The sequence below is a fragment of the Desarmillaria tabescens genome, assembly GCF_030435595.1.
Source record: "Desarmillaria tabescens strain CCBAS 213 chromosome Unknown EV420scaffold_6, whole genome shotgun sequence".
NCBI classification, from domain to species: domain Eukaryota; kingdom Fungi; phylum Basidiomycota; class Agaricomycetes; order Agaricales; family Physalacriaceae; genus Desarmillaria; species Desarmillaria tabescens.
In genome coordinates, this window is record NW_026848305.1 from 783,108 (window position 1) to 808,632 (window position 25,525).

At 48.2% G+C, this 25,525-nt stretch overlaps 11 protein-coding genes across 11 annotated transcripts; 4 read left to right on the top strand and 7 right to left on the bottom strand.

Annotated features, from left to right (window-relative positions):
- Positions 1–123: 123 nt before the first annotated feature.
- EV420DRAFT_1638032 (GTP binding protein) lies at positions 124–3,705 on the bottom strand (the record flags this gene model as incomplete). Its single annotated transcript, XM_060476786.1, has 5 exons — positions 124–686; positions 737–2,461; positions 2,514–3,138; positions 3,187–3,546; positions 3,598–3,705. The coding sequence occupies 5 exons, from the start codon at positions 3,703–3,705 to the stop codon at positions 124–126; spliced, it is 3,381 nt and encodes a 1,126-aa protein (XP_060335596.1).
- Positions 3,706–3,938: 233 nt separating this feature from the next.
- On the top strand, positions 3,939–7,163 carry EV420DRAFT_1475939 (uncharacterized protein; the record flags this gene model as incomplete). Its single annotated transcript, XM_060469301.1, has 6 exons — positions 3,939–4,445; positions 4,495–5,245; positions 5,291–5,590; positions 5,645–6,842; positions 6,893–7,007; positions 7,056–7,163. 6 exons carry the CDS (start codon positions 3,939–3,941, stop codon positions 7,161–7,163), a joined length of 2,979 nt encoding a protein of 992 aa, XP_060335597.1.
- An 835-nt stretch (positions 7,164–7,998) lies between these two features.
- EV420DRAFT_1725350 (thioredoxin-like protein) lies at positions 7,999–9,100 on the bottom strand (the record flags this gene model as incomplete). The annotated part of the gene is made up of 5 exons (XM_060479818.1): positions 7,999–8,307; positions 8,364–8,449; positions 8,508–8,703; positions 8,758–9,004; positions 9,064–9,100. The coding sequence occupies 5 exons, from the start codon at positions 9,098–9,100 to the stop codon at positions 8,205–8,207; spliced, it is 669 nt and encodes a 222-aa protein (XP_060335598.1). The 3' UTR covers positions 7,999–8,204.
- A 399-nt stretch (positions 9,101–9,499) lies between these two features.
- Positions 9,500–12,493, bottom strand: EV420DRAFT_1516564 (glucose inhibited division protein A-domain-containing protein). The gene is made up of 14 exons (XM_060471948.1): positions 12,333–12,493; positions 12,081–12,278; positions 11,969–12,024; positions 11,750–11,915; positions 11,640–11,702; positions 11,353–11,581; positions 11,227–11,327; positions 10,884–11,102; positions 10,772–10,776; positions 10,445–10,745; positions 10,287–10,396; positions 10,027–10,186; positions 9,865–9,976; positions 9,500–9,812 (listed from the first exon to the last, which is right to left on the bottom strand). Exons 1-14 carry the CDS (start codon positions 12,412–12,414, stop codon positions 9,764–9,766), a joined length of 1,851 nt encoding a protein of 616 aa, XP_060335599.1. The 5' UTR covers positions 12,415–12,493; the 3' UTR covers positions 9,500–9,763.
- A 26-nt stretch (positions 12,494–12,519) lies between these two features.
- EV420DRAFT_1516569 (terpenoid cyclases/protein prenyltransferase alpha-alpha toroid) lies at positions 12,520–14,020 on the top strand. The gene is made up of 8 exons (XM_060471949.1): positions 12,520–12,595; positions 12,643–12,796; positions 12,855–12,971; positions 13,018–13,233; positions 13,286–13,419; positions 13,476–13,574; positions 13,625–13,700; positions 13,752–14,020. Exons 1-8 carry the CDS (start codon positions 12,539–12,541, stop codon positions 13,898–13,900), a joined length of 1,002 nt encoding a protein of 333 aa, XP_060335600.1. The 5' UTR covers positions 12,520–12,538; the 3' UTR covers positions 13,901–14,020.
- Positions 14,021–14,591: 571 nt separating this feature from the next.
- EV420DRAFT_1516576 (uncharacterized protein) lies at positions 14,592–15,528 on the bottom strand (the record flags this gene model as incomplete). Its single annotated transcript, XM_060471950.1, has 3 exons — positions 14,592–14,823; positions 14,876–14,976; positions 15,020–15,528. Coding segments are annotated over 3 exons (768 nt in total), but the record flags the coding sequence as incomplete, so codon positions are not given.
- Positions 15,529–16,807: 1,279 nt separating this feature from the next.
- EV420DRAFT_1516581 (uncharacterized protein) lies at positions 16,808–18,010 on the bottom strand. The gene is given in 4 exon segments (XM_060471951.1): positions 16,808–17,150; positions 17,165–17,169; positions 17,200–17,606; positions 17,658–18,010. 3 exon segments carry the CDS (start codon positions 17,603–17,605, stop codon positions 17,091–17,093), a joined length of 471 nt encoding a protein of 156 aa, XP_060335602.1. The 5' UTR covers position 17,606; positions 17,658–18,010; the 3' UTR covers positions 16,808–17,090.
- Positions 18,011–19,589: 1,579 nt separating this feature from the next.
- Positions 19,590–21,792, bottom strand: EV420DRAFT_1760503 (trafficking protein Mon1-domain-containing protein; the record flags this gene model as incomplete). The annotated part of the gene is made up of 7 exons (XM_060480625.1): positions 21,386–21,792; positions 21,280–21,336; positions 21,161–21,224; positions 20,621–21,110; positions 20,009–20,568; positions 19,739–19,959; positions 19,590–19,681 (listed from the first exon to the last, which is right to left on the bottom strand). Exons 1-7 carry the CDS (start codon positions 21,735–21,737, stop codon positions 19,590–19,592), a joined length of 1,836 nt encoding a protein of 611 aa, XP_060335603.1. The 5' UTR covers positions 21,738–21,792.
- A 1-nt stretch (position 21,793) lies between these two features.
- Positions 21,794–23,140, top strand: EV420DRAFT_1516594 (uncharacterized protein). Its single transcript, XM_060471952.1, has 3 exons — positions 21,794–21,853; positions 21,906–22,141; positions 22,201–23,140. The coding sequence occupies exons 1-3, from the start codon at positions 21,821–21,823 to the stop codon at positions 22,940–22,942; spliced, it is 1,011 nt and encodes a 336-aa protein (XP_060335604.1). The 5' UTR covers positions 21,794–21,820; the 3' UTR covers positions 22,943–23,140.
- On the top strand, positions 23,029–24,175 carry EV420DRAFT_1046367 (uncharacterized protein). The gene is made up of 5 exons (XM_060465512.1): positions 23,029–23,253; positions 23,305–23,446; positions 23,497–23,586; positions 23,637–23,875; positions 23,927–24,175. Exons 1-4 carry the CDS (start codon positions 23,151–23,153, stop codon positions 23,716–23,718), a joined length of 417 nt encoding a protein of 138 aa, XP_060335605.1. The 5' UTR covers positions 23,029–23,150; the 3' UTR covers positions 23,719–23,875; positions 23,927–24,175.
- Positions 23,986–25,323, bottom strand: EV420DRAFT_1475946 (uncharacterized protein; the record flags this gene model as incomplete). Its single annotated transcript, XM_060469302.1, has 3 exons — positions 23,986–24,014; positions 24,067–24,899; positions 24,953–25,323. 3 exons carry the CDS (start codon positions 25,321–25,323, stop codon positions 23,986–23,988), a joined length of 1,233 nt encoding a protein of 410 aa, XP_060335606.1.
- Positions 25,324–25,525: the final 202 nt, after the last annotated feature.

Genomic DNA, 25,525 nt, shown 5'->3' on the forward strand with positions numbered 1-25,525 from the left:
GTTTGAGCCAACACGATAGTGTTTCTCAAGTGGACAGTCCGATCATTCAGGACCTGGTCTTCATAATATAACTGATGTAACAAGTATGTAAGTAGAAAGAAACATCGAAAGGAAAGCGAAACATTAAGTTTTGCGACGTTTCCTTGATCGACCCTCTTCCAGATCTGCCTGTCTTTTAGATTTTTGACCGGCCACCCGCATGTGTTCCTTCCGCTTCTCTTTCTCCTTTTCGTTCCTTCTGGCCTCCTCTTTCTCAACCTTCTTCTGATGGATAGCCTTCTTCTCAGTCTTCTTATTCTTTCTCCTCGCCACCTGGTCCTTCCGTAGAGCACGCATCTGCTGCAGCAGAGCCACAGCTTTTCGTTCCTCTGGCTCCGTGACGACAGCCCGTTTCTGCAGATACGTTTGCTTCCGCTGGCTGCTCATTTTCTTGGGTTTTGAAGCATAGGGAAGTGCTGCTTGCAATTTCTTCGGGACAATAAGAGGATTGAATCGCCGGGCCGGTCTCTCGATCTTTCGATATTTGGAGTTAGGGTTTAATGGCGTCTGAAGACCTTCATCTCGACGTATCTGGCCCGTAAGGCGCATACCGGACCAATGTGCCTTATCCGACAACAGTAATGATGTGACTGGGTTGTAATATTTCCTAGGCTGTATTGAATACCATGCTCGCAAGAACACGATGTCTGAAGCAAAAGCTCAGCAGAGAATTTTCATAACATCGATTTCTACGTACCGCTCTTGAGGATTTTGTCTTCAAATGTAGCTCGGAACGTGCCCTCGGGTTTGGAAAGTGCCTTCTTTACTTGACCTCGAATACCAGAGACAGTCCTGATGTTGGTACCCTCGAATTTGGCCACTTCGAGAGCCGAATTGAACATGTCTTTAATGAAGGCTGTGTTCTTGTAGATCTTGAATGGGACACCGGTCAGTTTGATCTTCTTGACGATCTTGACCGAACGGTCGATATCGAGGACGACGCCTGTGGCCGATACTCTGAACCCTGATGTTTCCCCAGCCAAAGAATTAAATGCGCAGAAGCCCGTATTGGGAAGAGATACCGGGCCGTAGAATGTCGCATAACAATGCATATGCTCTGGAGTATACTTGAGCATACGCATTCGAATGGAATGATCGTCGAGAGAATATATGGGGATAGTTTGGAAGCGACGCCAACCGACGGAGAAAATGAGAGGGTCGTTGGTCTTGAGGGTTTTAACGAACCATCGATGGCGTTTAAGCCTGACTTGAACGAATCCAAACCTTTCTTCAGCTGGCAGCAAACCGCCTACAACGATGGGATACGAGGGATCAAAGTGTTCGATCATCTCGCACGGTACGCTTGCCAATTCGATGCGAACATAAGCACCAGGCCGATAACCCTCGACCAGTGCCCGTGACTCTGCGCTGACTCCTTCGAACTCTGCTTTATTGAGCTGGAGTTGCCTTGCCATCTCCTCCTTCTTCTCGTCGTAGAAATCGAGTTTTGATGATTCCGGGTCGTCATATTGCTCATCAAATTTGCGCTTCAGAGCTTCCTTCTTTGCGGCAAGCGCGGCTGCTCGCGAAGACTCCGCTTTCGAGGCAGATGGTTCATCATCTTCATTTGGCTCGTCATCGTCCAGTTCTCCATGTGAATCCTCATACCCTTCATCTCCTCCGTCGTCTTCTTGGCTTGCCCCGCCAGTGATGAACAATCCGCGAATGGAGTCTAAGATGTCCTCTTCTTTCCAACGATCTAGATCATCGGACTGAGCATTACACTTGGTCTTGTCCATCTCTTCGTCCATAGACGTAGGGTCCGGCTTGTTCAGCTTGAAGAAGTCGTCATCGTCTTCCTCAGCTTCTTCTTCCTGAGCAGGAGACGAATCGCCATGAAGTATTTCTCGAGGAGTCAGTGAGCTAGAATAAATGAGCTTCGTCCAATCTTTCCGTCGTCCCCCCTTGGAAAGCGTTTCCTTGGCCCTGGCGAGGAGATTTTCCTTCCACTTTGGAACGTCGTCTTCCTCTTCCTCATCCATTTCGTCATCATCGCTTGGAATGTCATGATCATGTGCTTCGTGCTCAAGCCTGACCCGTTTTCCTGAAGTTCCCAATTCATCTTCTTCCTCTTCCCCTAGATCTGAATCGCTATCCGCATATTCAACACCTCCGTGGCTTTTCTTGTTAGAAGTAGGAAGGCTACGCGCAACCGTACGCATTGATACGCGTCCGGTATTCCTAGGATCCTGCGAGATGTCCTGCACTTCATCGTCATCGCTAGCCATGTCGTCACCACTATCTTCTTCTTCTTCAGAACCCTCAGTGCCTTCGTCATCATCCTGATCAGCAGCAACATCCACCGCAAGATGCTTCGACGAAGATCCAAATAGACGAATCTGGCTTTGAGCAACAGCGTCTTCAAGAGTTGCGCTGGCATCTTGCAAGTCCATCACCATTTGTTCTCCCTCGCCCTGCAGAACTATATATTCCATGAATTTACTTGGTGAAAGATAAGATAGGAGTGAACTCACCATCGGTATTGCCCCGTGTAAAACTTCCAGGAACATTGATATAAACAGCATCTTTGTCATACATTACGCCTCCAACATCACTCATAGGAGCGTGTACCAGAAGCTTCTTCTTTTCGCTAAGTTTCCGTCGTTTTTCGGAGTCAGCGTCTGGCATTGGACATGGGTCACCCAGGATAGAAACGCTCTTCATGTCCAAATCTCCAACGCCTGGTATATGCACTTTTGTGCCCATCCGGAGGTTGGTACCGCGCACGTACCCATACACTGTGACTGCCCGATCACATTTCCCTTTCGAAGTTCGCACTTGCTCACGGGGAGTAAGGTCTTCAATTCGGTCGGCGAGAAGATAGGGGTGGGCGTTACGGAAGACTAAAGGGCGGAATTTCATGACGCTGATGAACCGAGAAAGATTGAGAATCTCGCTATCGGGATATCTACCGTTCAAGACACCGGACAAGTAGAACAATTTTGCACCCTGGTATATCTCTGTCCAGAACCGCTTTTTCAGCGCTTTCTTCGTGTCTTTCAACGTAGCAGCTTTTTTTATGAGGTCAAGATGTGTGAGTATGCCGATGACTTTGGGGAAACCATGCGATTGGAGTACATTCAAAAATTCAAAGGCTTCCTGTGTATATAATAAGCTATTGCAGTGGATCATTGGTAAATTACACACCATTTCGAAACCAAAAGAACCGTCAATCATGAGCAGGACAAGGTCGGCAATCTTGCCAATGTCAATCATGCTATTGAGATCATTGTTGCACTCAATGAAAGTGAGCCTCTTTTTCTTCCCGCTAACAACGGTGATAGGTCCCTTGGCTTCGTTTAAAGTCTGTTTCGTGTACCGACGAACGAGACTTTTCAACAGAGTAGTCTTGCCAACTCCGGGTGGTCCTACAATAGCGACAATTATAGGAGGAGGTTCATCGTCTGGTGTTCGGTTTACAAGAGGAACATGTAGTCGTGTTTGGTCGCGCTCAGCGGTTCGTCTCCCTTGACGGTCAGCCCGACGACCCGACCTCGGGGCAAAAGCCTGAGAAGAGCATTCAGATACGATTCCAAAATGGATAGTAAGGGTACGCACTTTTTCATTAAAGCCTTGCTGCTTCTCTTTTCCCTTTCCCTTGTCTTTTTTATCAGCCTTGGAGCCAGATTGTGCAGGCCGGTGAGGCTTGTGAGGACGATCGTCCATATGAAGTCAGAGAGAAAAACTAGGGTTAGGGTTTCACGGAAGTCCCTCCCACGTGGCCTCGGATGACACGATACACGTGACAGACGCGTTTGAGGCCGTTGATACCTTGTTTTGGCATCCAAGGCCTTGATCTTGTTCTCAACCGGGTCTGCCACGGCTTTACCCTCCTCCTCAGTTCCCGCCTTGCTCTCTCTTGCGATACCAGGCAAAAGGCATATTCTCTGTTCCACAACATGAAAAAGCAATCAAGAGCACAGGTTCTTGACCTCACTATCCGGGGTGACGAGCTCGAGCACGACCGGATCCAATTAGAGCACAACCTACAGCGCACAGATCTTTCTCTCCAACTCTCGTCACAGGATGACGAGTTCAACCACAACGATAGCATCGAGTATCCCAGACACAATTCCAATCCTGTGTCCTTGCCAGAATTCCGCTCTTACATCCACAGATCGGGGGACGACTTCGACAGCGACTTCAATCACGCTTGGTCATATCGCACTGGGGATGACGACGACGAGGAAGGGATTAATCCATATGGTGGCGAGACCGTGTCTACCGCAGCGCATCATGCCAGTGGCCTAACTCTCAGTGCAGGTCTTGGGGGTAGAGGGCATCGACGCGATGTCAGTCTGAGTGGTGCAGAATATGACCCTGAGCGGCCACTGCGTGATATCATGGCGGGCGTTGACAGTAAGCTTAGTATATTTGACATGGACCCATCGAGATCCAGATATCCGGTACGTGGCAACGTAGGTGGATTATCTCTCAATCTGACGTCTGATCTAGCCACCTGGTGGAATCAGCTTTGACCCCGTTGTTGTCGATGACACCGCCGAATTGGATCGTATACTCGCTTCGGGTTATGTCCCCCCACCGTCTCTGAATTCTCGTTCTGTTCGTCTACATTCTCCTCAGTCAGCTTCCTCTTCCTCGTCAGACTCTGAAGGACAACAATCTCGTCCAAAAATATCTGATGCTCTTCGTCGTGTTTCCTTTTCTCCAAGCCGACCACGTTCGACTCGTGGCGCCCAGGATCACAGCCTTGCTCGCCACGCGCCATCTCCTCTTAGACGCCAGCCAACTCTTCCCACCGTCGACAAAGATGTATCTACGCCTAAGGCCCGCGCGACCAAGCGCGTTCCGGGCCCATCTCATGCGTCACCGCATCAGCCTCATGTTCGCCTTCATCCTCCAACTCCTACACCATCAGGCTCTAGATTCACTAAAATGGCCAGCGTAATTACCAAAGAGCTTGATCATGAAATTGAACAGAGCCGCCGCCCTAATCAAAGCTCTGCTACCGATCGCACAACCCACCATGAAGCTGGAAATCTAACCAGAGATCAGTCTCGCTCTATGCAGCCTGCACAACGTCGAAGCTCCTTGAGACAACCTGTGCAGACGCCCGCTCATGCCTCCAAGAGTAGGCTTCACCTTCCGGACGTGACGGGGTTGACTAGCGCTGTGGAATCACCAGTGAAGGGCGCTTACCAACATTATCCATATCAAGCATCCAAAGAAGCCAGAGAAAGTGATGGTGCGTCTCAATGTTGCCAATACTTCTTTTACTGACATGCACTAGCTCGTTTGTTATCTGCCATCAGCGCTGTACAATCTAAGCTTCGTGAGTTGGAAGACGAGAATGGAGTCTCTCGCCGTCGCGTTCGAGAACTGGAACATGAACTTGAACTTTGCAAGATCGAAGTCACCAAAGAGCGCTCTATGCTGATGCAAAGAGAAGAATTCCTCTCTCAACAACAACGTGAATTCGAACTGGAGGAGGCTCGAAGGAGAAAAGGCAAAGGGAAGGCAAAGGCCAGAGATATCTCCTACTCCAGAGAAGATACGTCCAGATATCAAGAAGTAGTGGAAGAGAAAAAAGGTGAGATTAGGATGATAGATCATCCATTCATACTAACTTTCGTCCTGTTAACAGCTCTCGAAGCTCTTGTCACGAGCCTTCGCTCTCATCTTTCCCGACTAACAGCTGAGTTAGCGTCACATCAGCAGCTCTTGACCGAGCTCAGGAACTTGCGTGACTCTGACCACCGAACCCTAAAGGAGAAAACGGCAGAAATTAATCAGTTGCGTGCAGAAGTTGAACGTCTCGCTGGAGAGGTGGAGGTATTACGAGGTGTCGTCGAAGAAGGTTTAAAAGAGCGCAGGGCTGCCAGGGAGGCCTCCGAGGCTACACGATCTCGCGTCGTGATCGCCGAGCCTGCTATTGAACAGCAAGACGAACCGGTGGTCGAGGAGCATAGTCGTGGAGAGGAAGCGATCGAAGAAGAAAGTTCGGCAGAAGAGGAAGACAATTTCGAGCCCATCTCCACGTCGAGGACGGATGGAGCACCTCCCGATAAGACTATGCGAACAGACCACGCAACTCTTGGATCGACAAATCTGGGAGCTTCTGGAGGTTTCATCGAGGAGGACGAATTGGAGCAAATATCTGCTGATGTCGAAGAACGACGTTCTGAGCGCTCGGTATCATTCACAGAACAAAATTCCATGGCGTCGCGTCCTCCCTCCCCCGCCATCCAGCAAGAGTCTGTTCAAGTTGAAGAGGTTCCCGAGCTCGATCGGCCTTCCCAAAACTCTCATTGGGCAGACGAAAGTCGCTCTTCTTCACCTAGTCCATCATTACGCGCGCGCCGTCGTCGTACTCCCACTCCAACCGTAGCACGTCCGGCTGCCCCCACACCTGCACACGCAACGGCGCACGCCCGTCGCCCGAATAGGGATGATGATGAGGGACCACAAACGCCGTTCCCCCAGATTCGTGGTGCCAGACTAGAGCGCTTATTCTTCAGTGCTCCAGAGCACAATGCGCGGACTTGCAATGTATGTCATCGAAGAAGAGGGCATCACAGGGATGCAAGACCAATGTCTCCGTCTTGGTTACCAAGCCGTTTGGCAAAGCAATTCCAAGCCAACGTACAGGAGGATCACGAAGATAACAGCGATGAAGATGAGGGCTTTGCTGAAGGTTCGGAAGGTGTTGAGGACGGCGACCGACGCCCGATGCCATCAACCAGTGCAGCTCCGCGCGTCCCAACAGCGAAGGGAGTTCCTCCCCAAACTGTTCTCATGAAGGTAATCAGAGAGTTACAAGATGATTTTACCCATTACAAAAGGTTCGTGTCTTTTCCACGTAGTCCACTGGGGTTTATCTAATTCATGGCAGTGTCTACGTGGAACTCGCAGACCAATACAAGGATATGGACGCTGTGTCCGATGTACCCAAAAGGAACATGCTCGCTCAGCATCTTCGCGAGGTCGTTGATATCCTAGAGCAGAAGGTTGGTCGATTCCATCTTTGTTTTGTGCCAAGTTAACGTTGTCTTTAGGGTGACCAAATCGCTTCTTTGACTGACCTTCTAACATTCAAAGACAAAACGGTGGCTGAGTCGGTCCTCAACAAGGGCGGATCGGTCAAGTTAGGGCATGGGGTGTAAGCCAATTGCAATGTTGTTCTTATCATTATTATGAACTGTTCCTTTGTCCATCTTGCATTCGACTCATTTATTCGTTGTCATTGATATTCCACCGGTATGGCATATATAATACAGCAATCACTTCACATTGGTCTCTCAGTCGCACAATATTATACTTATTTCTTGAGTGCAATTGTACATAATTGTGTAGAGTCTGAAGTTACTTGTACAAATCTGTTCGCTTCTCTTGCTTCATTCCATATTGACTCTGTTCTGAACACTCTTATAGCAGAGGCGAAGCATCATTCAAATTTCAGTACTCACCTTGTAAAAAGCGACATAACCGGTAATGGACTTCGCCCTTTCCGAAGGATGAGGATAATACCTATGAACGAACTTGTAAGAAACTAAAAGAAAGAGTATTCCTGTAAGTCTAAGCCTAGCTTACCACGCAATATCGCTAACTTCCTTTCCGTCGACGTTAGCGTTGTAATAGGAAGCAGTTCTGTCGCTTCAGGTAAGACGGCGACTAAGAGGCATGAGATGTCGATTTACCCTTTCCATGGGCACACAGAGCTTCAGTTCGCGAGGTCAACAGATAATTGTAAACGAGTGTTACGCATGAGACTAACCTGGTCTTTGAATCAGTGAACAAATCCGTCTTGACAGACGAAGGGGGGAAGTAGTGATTATTTTCAACGACAATGGTATCATTCGATTCCGCAAGAACTGTTCCGTTTAGAGTGACCTTCATTTTTGGAATGAGAAAGGTTGAAGAATGGTGGTCGTGGTAAGAAAGATGAGTAAGAAATAAGTTCACCTGTGTCTGCCACTTTGTGACGTATGCGTCAAGATCGGGCCTTAAATGACGTATCCACTGAATTCACCGATCTGAATTTCTAGCCGACTGGCGAATAAGTTATACAAATCTATTCATTGCATATTCCATCCTAATATAATCCATTGAGAGATTCATCACATCCTTGGATCTTCCCAAAGTAACCCATAGAAGGCAGACACGAGGAATTCAAACGAGCAGCGAAGGTTGCATGGTATCTTGGATTACTTGCGCTGACCACGAGCGATCTCGTTGAAGATCCTGAAAAAGGAGGAAGCTGGTTGGGCACCAGTTAAGGCATATTTCTTGTTGACAAGGGTATACGGTCTGCAAGAAGAGCTTGGTCTAACCGCCTTGAAGTTAGTGGGAAAGGTGAAACTTACACGCCGGAGATACCATTCAAATGTGATCCTCGTATACTAGACAGTATTTCCGACTTGAGTTCGTTAGAGGCAAGAAATTCCAAGATCTGTCGAAAGAATCCAAGTATTAGCCGAACTCCACACTGTTGGAAAACTGAAATTAACCTCAGACTTGGTCATCACCCCAGTAGCTGCAACTTCAGTTGCCAGAACGTCAGGGTTACCAATATCATCCGCCCGTTCGAGATAAGCCAAAGAAAGTGCCTCCATAACTTTGACCTGGGCCTTTTCACCGGCAATCTTCCTGACCTTGGCAACTAGTCGATGACTGTCAAGAGTATTGCTCACTTGACCATCGTAGCTGTACAGATAAGCGTCAGAGCGTAACTCCATTGCGCCAAAAAAGTTGACTGACTTCAAAGTGACGCCTTCTGAAAGACCAAGTGCAATCATCTGCTCTTCGGCCGCCTTTATCCTTGATGCACCCAGTCGGCTAGCATACCAAGCTCGCTTGTTATACCCAGGAGACGGAGGAAGATTGGCATCAAGCATGAAGGGGTGGAATTGAAATTGAAACTCGACCGGAAGACCAGATTCTTTGATCTGCTTTATCGCAGCTTTGACATGCTTAAAGCCGATACAACACCACGGACAGATAGTGTCTACTCACAAAGTCTTATTCAGTGTTGCACCATCCTTTGAACTGAAAATACGCACGTACCCGAAGTTATGTCCAGAGTGATGATCTGTACTGTCATGGGAGATGAAGGGACGTTGGGATCTGCTGTCACATCTGTCGTCCTTTTATATAGTCCGTGTGCTTAGATTTGTTCTCCGAGAACGGCTTATCGTTCGGACGGACGGAAGACCAAAAATACAACACGTGTGAGGCTCGAATTTAGTCAGAACGGGTTTTACAGTAATCGCCGTGCAAGCACTGCGAAACTGGATCATACGGCCCATTGTATCCACCATCATCTTTCTTCCCGATATTTTCAAGCCAGAGCAAGTAGTTTGAAAAGTTGCGGGGATGCCGTACATGACGCCAGGTGTAAGGCCGGAACAAGAAGCAATTGAGGCAATATCCGACTCGGACTCGGCCTAAAGAACCACACTCCCTGCACAGGAATCGAGATCTCGCTCCGACTCGGAATCCGATTTTTCGTAGAGGCAAAGATAGTGAAGATATATTTGCATGCACTATTTAAGTCGAGTAAAGAGATAGGGACTGTCTAAGCGCGACAACGAAGGTGTTTGTTGGCAAGCGTATCCGAGGAATTTCCAGTTTGGAAGGTACACCGTTATATTCAGAGGAAGGCCGCATCCATCAGGACTTGCGGACACAGCTAGGCTTGAAGTCTTCCCAGTCCCTAAAGTGGAAGACGTTGAAATGGCCCAACGACCGCAGATAATCACGGGGACTAGCATCGAAGGGGAGAAGATCGTGTCTTTGGTCCTTTTCGCCGCACTCTGTCCAACTCATCAGAAAACTAACTACTACTTACAAGTGACAAAGACTTACAAGTCACCGTACTTTGCTGCGTCAAATTTACTGTAACCCAAATTGGGATTGAGTCCCTTGACGATGGCCGTCATATCAATTTTTTGCCCTTCCAAATGAGGAGCGTATTTCCCTATGGACAGTAAGAATGACCTTCGAAAATCTGATATGATAAAGACTCACCGTCATTATCTATTATTTCCAATAGCCCTGGATCCACATCCTTTAGGAACGGAAATTCTGGTTTGAGGCTTGCAATCGAGACAGAAGGTAACCGCAGCATGTAGAAAGCACTGGAAGTTTCACGTAAAGCAAGCTGGCAGAGTGTATAGGTAATCCAAACCTTTTCATCTTGCGACTGTGCTTAACAGAAAGTCCTCGGTCCTGCCAACTCTTAGAGTGGAAGTCAATGTCGAAGAAACGATCAGAAATGGAAAATGTACCCGGGCGGTACGTATGCAATGTTTCAGAATGCCTATGGTACGATTATAATTCTCCAGCAAGCGACTGTGTGATTCCATTCGCCCTCGAGAAACTATACCAGCGCCATAAGCTACGAGTTGGTCAGCCACCATGCTATTTGTTATTACAAAGGAACGACCTTTTGCCGTCAGACGAATATGAGCGTTGTCTGGTCGAAGAATCATTACATAGTCCATTCTTGAAGTTTGTGACCTTTCTGTAGACGAAAGACAGGAAGTAATGACGACCTTACGAGGTTCTGGGACTCCCTTCGTAATGAGATCATGGGTAAGCATTCCAATGAAACTATCATCTCTTTTCAGAAGGAATGGACCACGTCCAAGTGCTAAGCGTGCTGCGTTGGTTCCTGCGATGATTCCCTGTCCAGCGGCTTCTTCGTATCCAGGTGTGCCAGTTGGTTTTCCGGCACAGTAGAGGCCCTACGATTGACTCAGTATAAGAGCACAAAATCTTAGAAGAGCGTAGGTATTTACCTTTAAATGTTTCACCTCCAGTGTTTCTAAGGAAAGGATGCTCTAAGAGCCTAGAAAAGATATAACCATGGTGAAGGTTCGCACCTGTCAATGTTCGAGGATCTAGATAATCATACTTAATCCCATAAGCGGGGCTTATCATTGTTACGTTCTCGAGTCCAGGGATTGTCCGCAACATGGGTTCTTGCACCTCCTCTGGAAGAGTACAGGCAAGCCCATTAGCATATATGACATCTGTCTCATCATGAGCAGACTGAAGGTAACACCATGACTGAGAACAACCTGTGTCATAACCTTCTGGTTCTAACCAGACGATATGAGAATTATGGCTGAATCGCAGACTTTTGGCCTCCAACGATGGACAATAGTTGCGACTCCTATGAGAAGAGTTCTAAACTCCACCAGGATAAAGAACAAAAAAACACACCTCTGGCTTCCTCAATAAGAGTACTGAGGTGCATATTCTCTCTTACGATATCATTAGTTGCAGAAGTTGTTCGTGTCCATATAGCGGGGTATTTGATTATCCTGCGGAGATGTATGTCAGACACACCATGGTACAGATGCTTGGAATCCTACGCTATTTGTTACAGCGGAATTGAGGAAGCTGAATGGCGATGGGTTCACATCGCCATCTTGGCGTGTCAGGTTTGTGAAGTCGATCGTCTTTCCATCAAGGCGTGGTTGTGTTATAGTATGCAATTGGTGGAATTGGAGCCCAAGGGCCCTAAGAGAGCTCCACAGACCTTCGAAATCATGCTCTCCATTAGAAAAGGTAGTGCCTTGGAAGGGAAAAAAGCTTTGCTGAGTACCATTGGATTGGCGTGGATATATGCATACCTATGCGGTACTCTTTTGTCATACAAAGAATGACTTTTGAACAGTGGATAATTTCACCAGTATCTAAGGAAAGTCAACACGGGGAAAGCCGCAAGCCCGTATGAACTGACCAAGTCTCACTCCCGAAACATGAGGCAAAGGACGTGTAGCGTTGGGCTCATCAATTAGTAAACCAGAAGCTCGGGCAACACGAATACGAAGATGTTCCAGGTACCGACGGAGCCCTCTCTTCATATGTCTTTTGTACAGCGTACGGTCTATTTGTGCCCTTGGACCCTAGTTGAAGTATTGTTAAGGACTAGTATTGCAAATCTGTCATGACTCCGTACCCACACAGCAGATCCCTTGGTCGCGTTCAGTAATCGGAACATGCTTCCCGACTCGTCTGCGCATAGTCCACGTAAGTTTCGAGTTCCATAAAGACAGCCGGCATCAACATACCCGCAACCTTGGCCATCAGTCCATCCATTGCGTCGACTTCGCGAACTAGAGTTCCCGCCCCAACACCGCCAATGGACGGATTACAGGAAAGTTCACCGACATCGTCCAAACTTCTTGTTAGCAATAGTGTCCTGGCTCCCATCCTAGCAGATGCTGCTGCTGCCTCACATCCAGCAGGGCTGGCTCCGATGACGCACACTGAACAGACTAAATTCAGCGAGGTAAGAACGAGTGAAAACTTCAGCCGCATACCCTGATACGGCTCTGTCACAGACGAGAAGTATCTGTGCAACTGCGAGCGATTCCATGGCTTCCTGATCAGTTGATGAAACATGCAGAGTAGTCCAAAGAGGTAGAGAGGCGAATAACGACGGCCAACTGAAATACAGGTCGTGGCAAGAGACAAAATTTCCTTGCAGCACCGGCACTCCGGACCGAACTTGCCTCTCCCGCTCACCATGTCGGCTGAACTGCTCGTCCCCTTACACGTTTCTTATATCCAGAATCTAGGCAAAGTCAGTATCTGACCTCATCGAAATACCTCTTCTTACTTTGGCTGAAGAGCAAGGATGATCTCGCCTACCATCTTACTGCGCACCTCCGGATGAACGCGATATACTGGGGCCTCACTGCTCTCTGCATTATGGGCCACCAGGACGCGCTTGACAGAGAAGAGATGATAGATTATGTCTTCAGCTGCTGGAATGAAGAGGCAGGTTAGTCTTCAGTTGGCTATTTGGATTCTCGAACGCCGTCAATCGCAACGGATGACAGGAGGATTCGGTGCCCATCCCGACCACGACGCTCATCTTTTGTCAACTCTGAGCGCTATCCAGATACTCGTGACACAAGATGCTCTCGATAGATTGAACACCGAACGAGTAGTGAAATGTATGCTACTTTAACCCTGCTTTCGTGCCGTTATTAAGTTGTGCAGTTATCCTGTCATTGCAGCAGCCGTCTGGTGTCTTTGCTGGGGATACATTCGGTGAGATCGACACACGATTTCTTTACTGCGCCGTCAATGCATTGTCTCTCCTGAATCGTTTGTCTGACCTCGATGTGGAGAAAACCGTCTCGTACGTTGTCCAATGCAGAAACTTTGATGGCGGTTTTGGGGGTGTTTCAGGAGCAGAGAGCCATGCCTCCCAGGGTAATATACTGTTTCCATCAAATGTCATTCAGTTTGCTAAACTTCCTATCAGTGTTTGTATGCCTCGCCGCCCTCGCCATACTGGACCGATTGGACGTCGTTGATCATGATACCCTTGCTTGGTGGCTTTCAGAACGTCAGCGACCAAATGGTGGTCTGAACGGACGACCTGAAAAATTAGAAGACGTACGTCGTTTACATCCTTACCCCCTCCTCAATCTCCGACATTCTCCTTGGTAAAGGTCTGTTACAGCTTCTGGGTCTTGTCGTCCCTTTCAATCCTCAATAAAGTAGATTGGATTGACGCTGATAAGTTGACGGCCTTCATTCTATCTGCTCAGGTCTGTTTGTCTCTCTCTCCAAAGTCCGCTCTAGGTCAATGTTACTGCAGGATCCAGAGCAAGGCGGTATCGCAGATCGGCCGGGAGACATGGTAGATGTGTTTCATACGCACTTTGGCATTGCAGGTCTGCAGACACTGATTGAGTTTCGGAGTGTTATCCTCATCTGTTCGACAGGCCTTTCGATCCTTGGCTACCCAGGACTGGTCGACCTAGACCCGGTGTATTGTATGCCAGCCAACATAATTGAAGCGAAAGGGTTAAAGAAAGGGTGGAAAGCTCTTCAGCGACAACCTTTGCAGGCGACGTCGGCTACCGCGACGTAGCTTTCGCCTCATTTTTTTAAACAGCGCTACCCGTGTTTCTATCATCTAGTTTCTTCACTTGAATTGAATTGTATCCAATATTTTGCTGCCAATGCGACATTTCGTTCAGGAACTTTCAGCGCCAGTTTATGTACTCCAAACGCTGGATGAAACTGGTGGCTATGCTTGGCTTGTCTATCCACGGGCACCTTCGTTGAGATCGTTTGACGTCGCTGGGACACACATCATCAACATCTATCTAAATTATCCCGATCCTGTGATGCCATGTGACCGATTCTTTTTTTTTTACCATTCCCAGAACCCTCTGTCAAGTCTAAACGGTGTACACGAACGGGCCCTAAAGAACTAAGCTACTGAACTGAACACTGATAGAAAAGGGAAAACCTAAAGTTCGCAGCGTTACAGAGACGTGTAGGACCACCTGAGATACACAAGTCAAAGCGCAGAAACAGATATGATACCAGGAAACTTCGACGGACGACACAACATCAGTAGCGATATTCATCTATTGCTGTATGCTTGCGAAGTATCCTGGTAGTCCTTGCCGACGAGAGCACGCCGACATGAAGTGTTACAAAGGTTGAGACTCTCGACGATGTATAGGACGAGCGTATACAAAAGAACTGCTGCGAATTCTTCAGGATCCAGCGGCTCTGTTTCACATCGGTCATAGGAAGGAAGAAGGAAGTAGGTCTTATTAGTCGTCGGTGCTCCTAAAAAGAAACGTAACATAGACACTGACGACGCTACTATACATACAAGCCTCTAGAACTTGAAAGGCCAGCCCAGGGGAGAAGTCAACAAGTCAAGGGAACTTGACGACTCTAACATGTATACGGCGTGAGGGGAGTATAAAACAGGTAATGACCACTGCGACCACTGGTATTTCCAGTAATAGAAGGGCCCAGCAAGACACCTTATTCCTAGAGAAGCTAATTTCAGCCAAGTCATTCAAACAAGGCTCCGTCCACGAACCATGAACTCGCTTGGCAGCCATCCACAAACGTCGATTGATACCCTCGAAATCCCCCTTCACCTGAAATACATATGCGGTTTGATGGAAACGTAATGCGTCCCTCCCCAGCACGACGATCATATGGTAAATCCGAGGAAACCAACCTCACAGGGACACCGGCGCCGCGCAGTGCGAAGAATGCGGAAGACGAGCTTCTGCGGTACAACGCCGACAAAGGGTCCGGGTCTGTGATGAAAATATATACTTCCATCTGAGCGTCCTCGTCTTTTTGTGCAGATTTTGACAGGTGTCGGCAGCAGCGAACATGAATGGGGAGACCATACACGTCTGATACATCTGTGGATCGTCCACCGCCGGTCCACACGAGTTCGAAGGAGATAAATTCGACGAGTGGAAACAATGCTCTGAAGCCAGTGTCGTTGGGCAGGTTTATCAGAATGTCGTAGACCCTTTTTGCTTCTGTGTCTCCAGAGTTTTCTGGTCGGAGATCAGCGAAACAGGTAATGGTACGGGTCAGTCGGGGAACAAGGTCGTCGTAAATGATGGACTTCCGACAGCGTGCTACGTCGCATAGGTAGCATAGATATGCAAAGTTGGTGATGTATATGTCCCGAGAGGCGATAGGGGCGTAAATGTTTTTCCATGTTCGATAATCTGTGGGCATGCTGTCATGAAGGACCGGCGCATCGAGGAAGGCATTTTGGAATGCCATATATCGTAGATGATTGGTTCTACGAGCTCTGGAGGAAGTGTGCTCATGGTGGAGCAACGACAGAAAAAGTGAGACGCTGTTGTGTTTGATAAAATGGAGATGTTTCACATGTGAACCACTTCGAAGGGACAGGATACATATGTGATTAAACTAGAACCCATGCCGCTGTGAACCTACTAGAAGACCCCACATAGTGACGGAGCATAAGGTGATCCAGGTGCGACATAGCGAACGAGTTTTCTGAGACATTTCCAGTAAAATTGAAAAGGCCTCCAACTTAACGTTGCACTAGCAACACTACATCCATCCAATGATGAGCGAAAGGTGTCAGCCGAGCCTCGCATTGCGAGAAAGGTCCGAGGAACCGTTCGGGTTCAAGAATATGTCACATCATTGAAATAATGATAGCGGGAAAAGTTACGGTCGCAGTGACCTCCTGCAATCACAGAATAAGGGCAAAGAACATTTGCAGTGCTCATTAACGCAAAAATTGAGGAAGCATGGCAGCGAGATGTGATCCAGGTGCGGGATAGCGAACGAACATTCTGAGACAGCGAAAAGGGGGTCTAAAATGTTGCGCCAGCCCAATATGCACCCTTCCAATGATCAACAAAAGGTGCAAATATGTGGATCGAGGGTCATTTCAAATCGTTGTGATCGCCAAAAATAAGGGGGTCTAAGTCGGAGTCTTTTTCGAATGTGTCTGGAGGGGAGTATTTGCACCATCGGTGAATAACGAAGAGGGAGGCCGACAGCCAAATTGAAAATCAACACCTAGAAGTCCTTGATGCACTAGACAGCCTTCGCGTTGCCCTTGCCCCATACTCCATTATCAACGTCTACGCCGATATCGAAGATGGTGAACATGATGTTCGAGAATCCAGGGCCAAGTTTGTAGTAGCGCAAGTAAGCGGTACAGCCAACTTAAAGCATATACTAAAGATTCGAAATTGCATTGAAGTTACCTGAGAGGAACGACGGTATAAGATGGACACCTTATGGTCGATGGTGCTAACAGTGCCGGTCCGTATGGTTACGGCCGTACCTCTTTCAGTGAGTTTACTACTCAAGTAAACATTAGTTCAGTGCTCCATCCATTATAACTCAGCATACTCAATGAGTTAACAGGCTACAAATGAATCTTAACCAAGAAATTCCCGAGTTGAGGTGTGGCCGTTATTGCATCATCCCACAATAAAGACTGAGCTGAAAGTCATCACAAAGTCTTAGACATTGAATGATACGAAGGTCCGTAACCCTTAGTTACAATTAAAGAGATGGAGCTCACAAGAGAATTTCGAACTCTGGAAGTACGGCTACACAAAGTGTGGCCGTCAACAGCTGTACTGTACGGTATGTTCTGAAGGGCTCATGGCTTCGGGACATATACTGTACTCGGAAGCTATATAGCCATGCAATACGGTTACGGTGCGTACACGAATGCGTCGATGAGTAGTGGTGGCTGCTTTGGCGTCCTTAGAGTTTGAAATCGTTTTCTAGAACTAGTTTCGATTTGGGAATGAGCTCTGACGCAACGATTTGAACGGCCCTCGCCTATAAAGCATGAAAGTGCTCGTTCATGAATCATTATAAGCAGACTTACGAAGGCTTCGGCGTATTCCGCAGGTGGTTGAATCGACTGAAAGATGTCGTGAAGATGGCTGGGAGAGAGGAGCGTGAATGGACCTCTAGTGGTGCTCAGAAGATCGTGAAGAGTTCGGCTGACATGGACCCAGTCCAGTGACTGTCCATTTCTTTTGATCTGTCTTTGTGGAAGCTGCGACGCACGCAACTCCCTCGGTGCACGAGTCACCCGGCGACAATATAAGAAGACAGTCCTAACTCCAAGTAATAAGTGTATTGCTGTTCCGATTGCGTCAGATCCAAGAGTCCCGTAGCGAAACAAGAAGACTGCTAGTTGATATTTAACATCTTGCTGGGGTTTCCGTCCGGTGGATTGAAAGAGCAGGTTAGGCACGAGGATATAGACAAAACGGTTGAACATTTCTCGATCCATTCTACTCCTCCGAAAGGGATTGATTCAAATATCGAGGAAAAAGAGGGCGCACCTGAAATAAAACTGGATCCCCTTATCTGGGGCCTGTGGACAGCACGAAAAGAAGTCTTGCAACCTTGGGAACTCTACTCATACTCTCAGCCATATTCTGTGCTATTCCCAAAGACCCAAGCATGTCTGCAGCATCTGGATTCACAAGTCAAGATCTCCCAGCCCACCAAAATCTTCTTCCTGAGCCTCATTCTGTGCTGAGATCGTCATCAAATGCGGTGTCAAAGTCATCTCGAAGGATGTTCGCAGCAATAAAGTAGGCTTGCGCTTGCTGAATCATCTCAGTTTGCATTTGGACAAGAGTGGATGTTATTAAAGACGTATCGGCATCCAGAAAGGTGACATTGACAACAATGGCAAGCTAAGCGGGCTTTGAATATTCAATTTGAAAATCTTAAACGAACGCTGAACTAAGTTCGGTTCCGGGTTCGACGAAGGGTTCAGTCTCGAGCCCCAGATTCTGAACTCCTCCAACAGCACCCAGACTCCAATCTGCACCCGTGCATCGAGCGTATGTCGAACATCTAGAAAATGTGCTCCACCGGATCATCGCGCCATAAGAGGTAGTGCGAGGCTTGCAGTAGTATCGATAAATTGAAAGGACCCGTGAAGCGGACGCAATTGTAACGCCTATTTCAAGGCAATAAGCGATGTTAGGTACGAAGACTTTGCAAATATAGAGGATTGTAACTGAATCGTCCCGCAAGTCCCCTAGGCTTCATTCCTCGAATTCGAACATTCAAGAAGTTCAGGTTTCGCCACAATCACGGTTTGCGAAAGGCACTCTGCATCTTGATCGAAGTCCCACACTTCCAGGAACTTGGTATTGGTCCAGACTCGTACTCGTTGAAGCTCAGTTACATAGGTGGGCATCAAATGCGAGTGCGAAAGGTGGTGCATGCTTATTTCGCTTATTTGCGTGCCTACCAGTGCCCCCTGGACTACGCTGAGGATCTTCTTGCTACCAACTCGATAATACCGCCTAGCGGCCGACAAACAGGATTATCGGAGCTGGAAAAAAATCTTCCACGGCAATCAAACATGTTGCCTCGGTATTCTCCAGAGAAAGAGATTTCCCCTCCTAGCTCTTGTCTTCATGCGACACGGAAATGGCCGCGTCAAAATGGGGGTTAGAAGGTAAACTATCTGGCCGGCCCAGGATCAGTCTGTATGAAATTGAATATCGGGCTTATAGTACGCCACTCTATCATTGGCGGTAGCTCAGCGTCTAACACCTACCTATACCAGTCCCCATTAGAAGGTTCAGAGAACTCTCCGGAATTCACCAATTGGGATAATATCATATTGGGGAAACGTCCACACCGGCCAGCACCACTGGACCGATATCAGATATAGACGTCAGAAATCAGAACACCGCACAACCTGGCAATAACATTTCATGTGTTCGGGAAGACGCGTGGACGATGGCTTTTTACGGTGGGTAGGACAATGATGTAAACGTACAAAGAACGATTTTTTGCGCGCGTTTTCGATCATGAGAAAGCATGTAGATTGCCATTCGCCTAGCTATTCGAAGTATGAGTACGACATCTCGCTCCGTGTGGCTGCATATCCTGTTGTGGAGGTCGATTTCCCATGTCAGCATCTGCCGACCTGAAGATAAATGCTCGTGACTTTGTTTAGTATAGAATACGAGTCGTTGTCGTGCCTTGACTGTAACACCCTGAGCCGAATCTAGGGTGACGCACTAGAAAAATCAAAGGATGGCCAATATGCATTAATCTTTAATGAATTACAATCATGGACATTGATATGTCCTTATCTTCCTGATTGTACCATCATGTTAGCCAGCCGCCGTGTAAGGGACTTGAATACGCATTTGTTATCCAATTTCGGCGCCTTGAACATCGATATTATTATCGGTGAACATTGTATTTATATGCATGATGTCAAGGCAGTTCAAGGGGTAGCCTCAATCCGACTTGAACACCAGCGGAGATCCTGACGAGATATTGCAGGCACCAGGGTAGTCCACATAATTACGATACAAGGATCCGTCCAAGCCTAAGAATATATCAACCAAGGTACATCAAAAGACCGGAGCATCTTTCAAAAACAAACGCCCCTCCTCCTTCTTCACCCACCGCGATACAGCATTTGCAGCCCCAACAACAGCACTCTTCGGAAGCCTCGGAGATAGGGCAATGTACATCTCAAAAGGTTGCGTTATCCATCCCATGACGCTCTCCTTCTCCGTCCTGATATACTGCAGCTTGAGCGTTTCGCTTTGTCCGGATTTCGCATGAATGGCATCATGCAGAACTTGATAAAGAGTGATGATCCTGCATCCAAGTCAGTCGATGACATATCATACACATAAAGAGACCTCACCGTCGGCGATCTGTTAGATTCTCGTAAGGATCCTCGAATGTCGGGAAGGTGACTTGCACTTGCGCTCGCGACTTGTACACGAAGTGACGGAGGCCAGGTATCCCGAGTTCCGCAACGGCGTACTCAGATTGTCCCGACCGAAGGCAGTCCAACAGAAGTTTCAGGGTTCCTTCGTTCGTTAGTTTCTGAGTCACCCCGTCGCACCAACTCCGGATGGTATCAAAGTCAGCCCCGCCACTTAAACACACCAAGGCCGTCCCGGAATCAGAGTCAACGACGTTGTCACTCGGACTTGGCTGTGGGGAGCCGGAACTAGGTGCCATTGATTCCTCTGGATTGTCTCTCTGCAAAAAAGATATATACGCATTCATGAACCCGTTCGGATTAAACTTGGGTAGACAAATTGGAATCCAAGAGGCTGCCGCAGGGGAATTATATATAGAGGGATTGTGGACGGTATTCATGAGGATATGAATGTCAGCGGGGTGTATTGAATGCTTCTTAGGTCGAATGAGGGTCACTACACGGCCTCGTGCAATAAGGATGACATAGAGTATGTCCTGGACCAGAAAATTTTAATTAAACCCCCAATAGTAAAAGCACACCGCATACCTTTACTTTGGACGTCGGAACGAGAGTATCGGCGACACGTTTCCGCACCATAGGATCAAGCCGAAGGCAATGTAGTGACGACGTAGCCATGGCAAGATCAAACTCAAGTCGGTCCAACATCGAATGTAGGAATGTCTCCGTGCCGTCAAGCAGTCGGCGTAGGTCAAAGTTAGTTCTACGTTCAAATATTTTACGCAGCTGGGATGCAGTGACAATGCTTAGAATTTGAAGATGGAGAAACTCCAAGTGGGACCTTGTCTTTACGTTATGAGATCGATGCTGTACAAAGAAGCCATTACTTACGACAGATTCTGGCTCGCCCCAAGAGGAGACACATGTGTAGTAGAGAGGAGACCGTTGTAAAAAAACTATTCTCGTATTACCGGCATTGATGCATCGCAGCTTATCATGGTCATCGATGAAGACAGAAATGAGAGCTTGCATAACGCCAATGATCGAAGTAAACGACTCCGACTCTGTTTCCGTCTGACTGCAAATTGTTACTTGCCGGCACTCGGACGAAGATTAAGAGACACTCACCTTGTGAAGACGGGCTTTCCGGCATCTGTAAGAACGAAATATTCACGAGGTGCATATTTGGAGTCTTGAGACATAGCTTAACGAGTCATTCTCGATGAAATGGAACCAGAAGTACTTGCCTACATCCAGTGCGACTTCGACTTTCTTTCCTCGCTTGCGTGATGGAGTCGGCAATTCTGAGTCAAAGTTAGAGTTCTTATACAGAGCAAGGAGTGGTCGAAATACCCCTTGAGGGCCTGTGATTAAGTGTCTTCCTGAGTTGGTCGCGGAGCGTCGTCTTGGCTTCCGCGTCACCGGCAAAGACGTCAAGTTGACCGACAGCGACGACGTCTTCGGAATCTACCGTCTCAGCTTCGGCATCGACGTCCTGGACCAGAATGCCCTCGTTGAGCTCGACACCGATGATGGATGACGCTGAGCTTTCGAGACCTGGCTGCGAGGGTGCCGAAGATTGACCGTGAACATGAAGGTTTGACAGCGACGGCGACGGTTTTAATACGGACGGAATAGCCAGTCGCGACGGAGAGGCTCGAGCGACGACGCTGGGCGTTGCAGGCCGCGATGGTGATCCTGACATGAGCGTTGGCGGCAACTGCCAATTCGCCTGACAGTGATCCTTTTGGGTCAGTTGCAACTTGACTTCTTACCATCACCACCACCATGACAATCCCGTCCATCGAGAATCACGGCGAAGTACGTTCCCTGCTCTCTTCGCAGCAAAATACTTACTGCTAGCGCGTTTCAGCCCTGGTTCGATGACGGCAATATCATTCTTGTCACGCAAGAAAATCCAACTGCCTTCAAGGTTCACCGCGGTGTCCTTGCCAGGCATTCGGAGATATTTCAAGGCATGTTTGAGATGCCCCAGCCCGAGCTCCAGCCTGAGGCTGCAGACGACATGGTGGATGGTTGCCAGGTTGTTCTCATGTATGACCCGCCCTTGGAACTCTCCGACCTCATCAAGGCACTGTACGACGGCGCGTAAGTCGGTTCCTCTATCACTTTTTCTTCACTTCTGAGTCAACGATACTATTCACTAGGTCATTCGACACGCGAACCATCAATGATTTCTTCTATCTTGCGGGATTGCTTCGCCTCTCGACCAAGTACTTCATCAACCACATCCGCGCTGGGTGTATTCACCACCTCAGTCGGACGTGGGCCTATACCCTCAAAGGCCACGACGAAATGGTAGAGATTGCTATCAACACGACATCTGTTAATAAGATGACCTACCCGTACGTTCACCCTCTGCACGTTCTCAATCTCGCTCGAGAAACGAACGTCCGACTTGCCGTGCCCTCGGCCCTCTACTTTCTTTCCCTCTATCGGTTTGAGGACATCCTTCGAGCAGACCACCCTAAGCTTTTAGTCGACCACCCGTCGCGGCCCTCGTCCTCACTTTCCCCCGACGATATGAGCAACTATACGCTCTTATCTCAATGGCGCATAGAGCTTACTCTAGATTTTATTCGTCGTGTTTGCGGGCAGCGTCCGACCCCTCCAGGATGCATAAGCAAAGGATGTGCGCGCAATTTCACGAGATTGACTTCTCGTCTATCCCAGTCATGGATGATGAGGACAGCATTGTTGCACTACGTCCTGCAGATCATCAGGGAGGTGAACGACGATCCTGCGAGTTATTGTTCGAAGTGCAGATTGGCATTTCGGGAAGATGCTGAGGCCTTCCGACAGGAGGCGTGGGATAGCATGCCCTTGGTGCTGGGACTTCCCCCATGGGGCGAGTTGATCAAGGCAGAGCTGGACAACACCATTGCTTGAAGTCTTGGGAACATTTTCGCTGACATTTTTGGTTCGTTATCTACAAGCTGATTTACTGGTAGACTATCTTGTATATAAGAGTAGATGTAGATCATCGCAGTACTGTCAAATATCGTGTAAACAATTTACTTCACTATCATTGTGGACTTGGGTGGACAAAAATGGACGCGTCTAGATCACATGACATTTTTGTCCTTCCTTCCGCCCGATGCTAGCCAGTCGCTGTGGTGCAATATTTTCCAGCGCAACCAGATCATGTACATCCGTTCTGGCCAGGTCACTTACGACCGCGACGATACCCCCTCCTCGAGGTACGCTCCATCCAGGATACTAGAAAATCTCGTTACAGTGGTCATACGTAGCGTCGGTCAAAACGCCTGAGGAATTCCTCAAGAGCATTGGGCGCTCCATGGAAACGAAATTTTCTGCGGAAAGCTGGGAAGAACTCTGGACAAAGACAGGTGCCGATTTGAAGGAGGCTGGGTTGGCTGTACGAGACCGTCGGTATGTCTTTATCTCTGCATTCCCGCTTACTCGCTGACCATTGGTGTTAGATATATGCTTTGGTGCATGGGCAAGTATAGAAGGGGGTTTCCTTTCGAAGAATTTGTGCATGAACCACCACCGAAAAAGACAGTCCGAGGGTACGTAAACTCGTTTTTATGACGAACAGGAGTATTGACGATGGCGACAGGTGGGGGCCTTCGGTACAAAATGGCAAGCGTATACGATCGAGGGTCCACCAGGACAAAAGTAAAAAGAAGCGGAAATCATAGGTTGCTAAGCCAGTGTTACTCGAATTTACTTTTTTCTGCGTGGATATAACACTTGTGCAAGGGATTCTATTGTCCAATACAGAAGGTATGTGAACATTGTGAAATTTGTGAAAGGGAATAACGCTACAGAAGAATATGCTAATACAATAAGATAGAGGTGTGTGTTTTGACTAGTTCTTGTTCCGTCGTGATTAAATAAAATAAGAAGAGAAGGTAGAAAATACGGTGGGCATGGCATATACAGACGACTGTCCGACTGCAGGTATTTTAGAGGGTGATGATTTTCTCTTTTTCATCTGCAAAAATACTGTTAATAACGATCCCAAATCTCGGAGAAGAGGCACTTACGGTCAAATTCTTGGAAGGGTTCGAGAGCGTACCCACAGCAAGGCGTGTTGGGGTTGTCAATATGCCTCTTCAGGGCGTCGCGCCGGCTGAAGTTCCTCATACAACCCCCCACCCTCTCTTCGAACAAGTATACGATCTTCTCCGCGGTCTCGGGGATGGTCGGCCTACCATCACGAATGGCCAGCCTATTATACGCGTCGCGATCAAGGAGCTTCAAGCCCTTGCACCACCATCCCCGTGACTGGTCATTCTTGTCGGGCTGTTGATGGGTCAGGAGGTGCCGAACGAAATCAGGCCTTCGATGATTCTCCTGTTCCCATTTGCAGGCCTTACACTTCCAGTGCATCTCGTCCAAAAGGTCCAAAAGATTGATGCCAACCACTTGGACGTTGCGGGGTGCTGGAGGAAGGCGCTGTTTCCTAGGGACCTGGGGCTTGGTCGAGGAACTGGCCGCCTTCTTTGCGACGATCTTGGCCTTTTTGGGAGCGCGCGCCCCAGGTTGAGACGATCGCGTGCGTTTTTTGGGATTGAGAGGGGGAGAGGGACAATAGTCGTCGTCGTCGGGTTCCGCGTCGCTGTCCTCATTGTCAGAGGGAGCGATGATGACGGATCGCCTTCGGGCGCGGGAGGCGCGAGCGGCGGCACGAAGGGGGACGATGGGCCGGTCGCAGTGGTCCTCTGGGGTTGGCGAAGATACTTCTGTCGTCTGCGGTTCAGACTGCGATGGGATCTCAACAGCCTCTGTAGACTTGAAGATATCAAGGTTGAACACAGGGGCTGGCTTGGGGGACTGGGGAAGGGGAATGACTTGATGATCGGACTGTAGATTGGACCTGAAATTATGAAGGTAATTAACCTAGTTGGATAAATACACGACGGTACTCACGGATTCGCGTAGAAAGCTTGCATGGGACTGACCGGCATGTCAGTGAAGAAGCTGCCAGCAGCGAAGGGGTCTTGGTAGGTGGTGTCGAAACTAGGTAGGGCGTCATGGAAGTTGATGTCGATGTGCTCGTTGAAGTCGATGTCGTGGAAAGGCTGGTCGTCGTCCGAAAAATCGGAGTTAGTGTCGACGTTCTTGAATGTGTTTTCATCATCCTCCCCGACTATGGTCTGCGCTGCAGACGATGGCGAGCGGGAGAATGAAGTGGTAGCGCCCGACAAGGCAGGGCTAGGGGTCTGGTCGTCATCCAACTCGTTAAAGATGCTCTGGTAGTAGATATCGAATGACGAGCGCCGAGCAGAGGAGAAAGACATCGTTGACGTTAGAAGATGTTGAGGGAGGGGAAGTAAGAGAGAAGGATAAGGGTTACGAGCCTATTTTATATTTGGATCGTTCCTTTCTTCTGGTCCTTGCATTGTGCTGTGCCCACTAGTTGTAGCCTTTGTTAAGTTCATGGATTATGATTTTTGACCGAGGGTTGACATTTCCTGTCCATAAAAGGAAAACGAGAACAAA

Excerpts from the sequence above, each read along its gene's own strand:
- EV420DRAFT_1046367 (XM_060465512.1), top strand. The coding sequence starts at position 23,151 with ATGCTAGCCAGTCGCTGTGGTGCAATATTTTCCAGCGCAACCAGATCA. Across the intron at positions 23,254-23,304 it reads GACGATACCCCCTCCTCGAG|CGTCGGTCAAAACGCCTGAG; the intron begins GTACGCTCCATC and ends GGTCATACGTAG. Across the intron at positions 23,447-23,496 it reads TTGGCTGTACGAGACCGTCG|ATATATGCTTTGGTGCATGG; the intron begins GTATGTCTTTAT and ends CATTGGTGTTAG.
- EV420DRAFT_1516569 (XM_060471949.1), top strand. The coding sequence starts at position 12,539 with ATGTCGGCTGAACTGCTCGTCCCCTTACACGTTTCTTATATCCAGAAT. Across the intron at positions 12,797-12,854 it reads CTGCTGGAATGAAGAGGCAG|GAGGATTCGGTGCCCATCCC; the intron begins GTTAGTCTTCAG and ends AACGGATGACAG. Across the intron at positions 13,420-13,475 it reads GACCTGAAAAATTAGAAGAC|GTCTGTTACAGCTTCTGGGT; the intron begins GTACGTCGTTTA and ends TCCTTGGTAAAG.
- EV420DRAFT_1516581 (XM_060471951.1), bottom strand. The coding sequence starts at position 17,605 with ATGGATCGAGAAATGTTCAACCGTTTTGTCTATATCCTCGTGCCTAAC.
- EV420DRAFT_1516564 (XM_060471948.1), bottom strand. The coding sequence starts at position 12,414 with ATGTTTCATCAACTGATCAGGAAGCCATGGAATCGCTCGCAGTTGCAC. Across the intron at positions 11,916-11,968 it reads CCAAGGGATCTGCTGTGTGG|GGTCCAAGGGCACAAATAGA; the intron begins GTACGGAGTCAT and ends TACTTCAACTAG. Across the intron at positions 9,977-10,026 it reads GGAAATAATAGATAATGACG|GGAAATACGCTCCTCATTTG; the intron begins GTGAGTCTTTAT and ends TACTGTCCATAG.
- EV420DRAFT_1516594 (XM_060471952.1), top strand. The coding sequence starts at position 21,821 with ATGACAATCCCGTCCATCGAGAATCACGGCGAA. Across the intron at positions 21,854-21,905 it reads CCATCGAGAATCACGGCGAA|CCCTGGTTCGATGACGGCAA; the intron begins GTACGTTCCCTG and ends AGCGCGTTTCAG. Across the intron at positions 22,142-22,200 it reads AAGGCACTGTACGACGGCGC|GTCATTCGACACGCGAACCA; the intron begins GTAAGTCGGTTC and ends ACTATTCACTAG.